The sequence below is a fragment of the Triticum urartu genome, chromosome 5A, assembly GCF_056163025.1.
Source record: "Triticum urartu cultivar PI428250 chromosome 5A, HENAU_Tu73, whole genome shotgun sequence".
In the NCBI taxonomy this organism is placed as follows: domain Eukaryota; kingdom Viridiplantae; phylum Streptophyta; class Magnoliopsida; order Poales; family Poaceae; genus Triticum; species Triticum urartu.
The window spans coordinates 305171622-305177173 of NC_141877.1; the positions used below are offsets into that span (position 1 = coordinate 305171622).

Here is a 5552-nt window from a genome sequence, read left to right on the forward strand (position 1 = left end):
AGTGGGTTGACTCAGTCAACGAGTTAACTGGGCCCACCCGTCAGTGGCTCAACAGGCCCCATACGTCAGCGCCAGGTCAGCCTCGCCGGCGTCGGCACCGGAATCATGCCAGTGACCAAACCTGCAGTGGCGTGGCCTCGAAACTCATTGGAAAACGCGCTCCAGCCACCATTTTGTGCGCGCGAGGTGGCGTTCGAAAGAGGGGAGCGAGGCGCGTCGCGTGCCGCTAACGGTTGGCCTCGGGAAGGCCTAAAACGATGACGGCACATGGCGAGGCGGACGCCAGAGTTCGGGCATGGGCGGAACCGGCATTACACGGCACAACGGAGCGAGCTCGGACGAGCTCATCGGCGAGCATGGCCATGATGAGGAGCTCGACGGCGGCACTGTGTCCGGCCAGAACAGAAGCGGCGAGCTACGGCTACGGGGAGAGGCCAGAGAGAGGAAATGAGGGAGGGAGGAGCTCACCGCGCGGCACCAGGAGCACGGTGAGAGGCTTAGTAGCAGCAGTAGGCGTCGCCGGAGATGAAGAAGAATGATGGCAGCCGGAGATGGGGACGAAGGGGATCCGGTGCTGCCGCGCCTCCGAGCTCCAGCTGAGGCCACCGGTCAAAGGAGTCGACCCCCGCGGCGCTCACCGACAGGGTCAGCGGGCGCGGGGCCGCGGGTGCCCGCGACAACGACGGAGGACGGCGGCGGCCACGCTCGGAGGAGAGGGAGAGAGCTCGAGAGGGGAGAGGGGATAGGGATTGGCACGAGTGGGGGCGGCAGGGCAAGTGGGAGGGGAGAGGGGAGCCCGAGGCGTCGGGGCTTTATCCTCTCCCGGCGAGGCCGGCGAGGTGGTTGGACGGCGATGGATGCGCTCTGTCCCGCTCGGTCGGAGGAGCAGTGCGCGGGGAAGGAGGCGACCAGGGGGGAATGGGGGGGGGAGTGGGCCGGCCTGCTGGAGTGGGTTAGGTGGGCCAACCCAGGTGGGTTCGGTCCATGGAGGAGTTTGCTCTCCCTCTCTCTCTCTCCCTTTTCTATTTCTTTTTTTAACTTTCAGCTTTAGCTATTTTAGGCCATTTAGACACATTGGAAAAAAAGTTGGTTCACCACCAATATTACCAGAAGAATAATAACCACATGATGAACATTTTAGTTTTCATGTTTGAGCAATTTTGAAATTCACCTAGAATTTGAATTTGAATTCAACTGGAATTTGAAAGAACATGAGACAATAATGATCAGGCACATGTTTAGCAAAAAGATTAACTTAACCCCAGGGGTTATTGTAGCAACATTACACCGGGGTGTTACACATAGTGTCGACGGCCAATGCAGCAACTCTTGCTTTATTCCCGACGCGTATGTCAACTTCTCCTCTTGCGACATTCCTAGTTCTGCTTAGCCCCTGCATCGAGTTGCATATGTGAACAACTGATCTGGTATCATATACCCAAGAGCTACTAGAAACATCAGCAAGATAAATGTCTATAACATATACAACAAGTGTACCTGAAGAAGTCATACTTCCAGTCTTCTTGCCCTTCTCGGCAAACCACTTGCTGCAGTTCCTTTTCCAGTGTCCGGGTTCCTTGCAATGAAAGCAAATACTCCTCGAGGCCATCCCTGACTTAGGCGCAGCGGCGGCAGTTGGATTTGCCACCTTCTCCTTGCCCTTTGCCGTAGCCTTTTTCTTGGACCAGCTCTTCTTGAACTTAGCTGAGTTCTGCACCATCAACACTTGACGATGAGTACCTTTCTTGATATCCTTCTCTGCCACCTTAAGCATCCCGTGCAATTTGGTGAGCTTCTTTTCCATCCCATGCATATGGTAGTTCGAGATGAACGGCCCATAGCTATCCGGAAGAGAACCCAGAATTGTATCTGGGGACAACTCGTCCCCAAGTGGGAAGCCCAACCGATCCAGAGCTTGCATGTACCCGATCATCTTGATCACATGCGGGCTCATTGGATCATCCTCTTTTAGCTTACAATCCATCAAGGATCGCCAGACGTTGAACCTTTCAGTCCTAGCCTGCATTTGAAACATGCTCTTGAGATTCTCGATCATATCGAAAGTCTCAATATTTTTGAACTGCTGCTGCAGATCGGGCTCCATAGAAGCCATCATGAGACAACTGATCTCGTTTGATTCATCAACGAGTTTCTGGTAGGCATTTCTGGTTGTGGCATTAGCATTATTGGCAGGTTCCTTTGGAAGTGGATTCTCTAGAACTTGTTCCTTTTTCTCATGCCTAAGAACAATTCTCAGGTTTCTATACCAGGTGGTAAAGTTTGTTTCATTCAATTTATCTTTTTTGAGGACTGATTTCAATGCAAAAGGGGTAACTTGAGCAGATGGTGCCATTGATCTACAACAGAAATATGCAATACACTAAGACATGTATTCATGAAGAGTAATTCATATTAAGCATTTTAATAAGATCATTACTCCCACTAAAATCAACATCCCTCGGTTGATACTTAGTGATTCAAGATCCAAGATCAACATGTCAACTAGTGAGCTTTTGCATCACCTCTAGAGGACAAGATCACTCGGTAAGCAACTCTTGCTAATCGTATCTCCATACGACTCTTGTTGTTGGGGACATCTCATGCCACGCCAACTCCTATGCCTCGTGGCCCAAAACTGTTTTTATAGCTACGACAAGTCAACCAATGCTTCACTTGTAAGTGTCTGACACAAACCCATCACTTCAAGGAGATCTAGTGGCACCATAATTTTATAGGCCCGCCACTAAATATACTTGACATGTGAAGGTGCAGCAATTGGGGAGGCATTTAAACTTGACATTCTTTGAGGGATCACCCTACTTAAAACATCTACCATGCAAAAGAAGGGTGCATAAAACGGATAAACTTTCACAAGCAGTTTATATACGCGTGATATGGTATAGCCCCCTTTTCACAGCGCATGGTGATCTCTATCTCCACATGTGCGGTCTGCCCATGGTGATCTCCATCTCCATGCATGGTTGTCCTCGTGGTGATCTCCATCTCCACGTCATGTTGTCAACCACCAAGTGTTACATAAGATACTATGCTATTACAAACTAATAGCTATTGAAAGTAAATTACGTTACATGGCTTCTCATGTTGACACGCAGGTCATTAATACAATAATGGGACAACCATATGGCTCCTGCCGGTGGCCGCACTTATGACACGCAGGTCATGGAACAATAATGCACAAGCAACATTCATGGGATATACCAAATCACAAGCATTCCCTGCAAAAATGAGTCACACGTTCTACCACCGAAGATAAAACCTCCCGAAACTCTATTTTCCAAGAGGATTTTGGCCTAGTCAGAAGTGCAGAAATCTCATTCCAAAATTTTACAACTAATACAACTTTTCATTAGCTTCAGTTTGATAGGCCGTGGAGCAAAATCGGAGTTCGTATGCAAAAGTTACAGCCATTTACCGAGATTGCTCCAACGAATTTCAGCACTGCGGAAATCATATTTCCACGGTCTTGATCTATGTTCTGATTCGATCAATCTCATTGATCTCCGCGTGCTGCATCCAGATTTACGTTCCACTTTCTACCCTGATGGTGGAAACCCACCGGTAGGGGTAACTCGTGTCACGACCTTTGTGTCACAATTGAAGGAAATATGCCCTAGAGGCAATAGTAAAGTTGTTATTTATATGTCCTTATATCATGATAAATGTTTATTATTCATGCTAGAATTGTATTAACCAGAAACTTAGTACATGTGTGAATACATAGACAAAACAGAGTGTCCCTAGTACACCTCTACTTGACTAGTATACCTCTACTTGACTAGCTCGTTAATCAAAGATGGTTAAGTTTCCTGACCATAGTCATGTGTTGCCATTTGATGAACGGGATCACATCATTAGAAAATGGTGTGATGAACAAGACCCATTTGTTAGCTTCACATAAATGATCATTTGGTTTTATTGCTATTGCTTTCATCATGACTTATACATGTTCCTCTGACTATGAGATTATGCAACTCCCGAATACCGGAGGAACACCTTGTGTGCTATCAAACGTCACAACGTAACTGGGTGATTATAAAGATGCTCTACAGGTGTCTCTGATGGTGTTTGTTGAGTTGGCATAGATCGAGATTAGGATTTGTCACTCCAATTGTCGGATAGGTATATCTGGGCCCTCTCGGTAATGCACATCACTATAAGCCTTGCAAGCAATGTGACTAATGAGTTAGTTGTGGGATGTTGCATTACGAAACAAGTAAAGAGACTTGCCGGTAACGAGATTGAACTAGGTATGATGATACCGACGATCGAATCTCGGGCAAGTAACATACCGATGACAAAGGGAACAACGTATGTTTTTATGCGGTTTGACCGATAAAGATCTTCGTAGAATATGTAGGAGCCAATATGAGCATCCAGGTTCCGCTATTGGTTATTGACCGGAGATGTGTCTCGGTCATGTCTACATAGTTCTCGAACCCATAGGGTCCGCATGCTTAAAGTTCGATGACGATTTGTATTATGAGTTATGTGATTTGATGTACCGAAGGTTGTTCGGAGTCCTGGATGAGATCACAGACATGGCGAGGAGTCTCGAAATGGTCGAGATGTAAAGTTCGATATATTGGAAGGCTATATTCGGACATCGTAAAGGTTCCGAGTGATTCAGGTATTTTTCGGAGTACTGGAGAGTTATGAGAATTCGCCGGGGGAAGTAGTGGGCCTTAATGGGCCATACGGGAAAGGAGAGAAGGGCCTTAAGGGTTGTCCGTGCGCCCCCCATGGAAAGTCGGAATTGGACTAGGGAGGAGGCGGCACCCCCCTCTCTTTCCTTCTCCCTCTCCTACTCCTTCCCTCTCTCCCCTCTTGGAAAAGGAAGGGGACTCCAACTAGGATTGGGAATCCTAGTTGGACTCCCCCTATAGGCGCGCCCCTCCTAGGCCGGCCTCCACCTCCTCCCTCCGTTATATACATGGGCAGGGGGCACCCCAAAGGCACTCCAAGATTTGTCTTAGTCGTGTGTAGTGCCCCCTCCACAGTTACATACCTCGGTCATATCGTCGTAGTGCTTAGGCGAAGCTCTAAGCCGGTAACTTCATCATCACCGTCGCCACGCCGTCGTGCCGACGAAACTCACCCTCGGCCTCAACTGGATCAAGAGTACGAGGGACGTCACCGAGCTGAACGTGTGCAGATCACGGAGGTGCCATGCATTCGGTACTTGATCGGTTGGATCATGAAGATGTTCAACTACATCAACCGCGTTACTAAACGCTTCTGCTTTAGGTCTACGAGGGTATGTAGACACACTGTCCCCTCTCATTTCTATGCATCTCCTAGATAGATCTTGCGTGATCATAGGAATTTTTTTGAAATACTGCGTTCCCCAACAACGATCACGGAAACAAGATCACGAAACCAACCTTCAACACTGACGTGTGCGGCCGATCTCATCGACCCGCACCTGAACCGATCTACATATCTCATATGCATATCATCAAATCTATCACCACACAGCGGAGGCTCTGATACCATTGTTGGAACATGCGGTAGGCTACGCTAGTGCCAAATAA

The 5552-nt window shown here is 48.1% G+C and overlaps 1 protein-coding gene across 1 annotated transcript; it reads right to left on the minus strand.

Moving 5' to 3' along the window:
* Positions 1-1282: 1282 nt before the first annotated feature.
* LOC147971153 (uncharacterized) lies at positions 1283-2353 on the minus strand. Its single transcript, XM_087523844.1, has one exon. The coding sequence runs from the start codon at positions 2351-2353 to the stop codon at positions 1283-1285; it is 1071 nt and encodes a 356-aa protein (XP_087379970.1).
* Positions 2354-5552: the final 3199 nt, after the last annotated feature.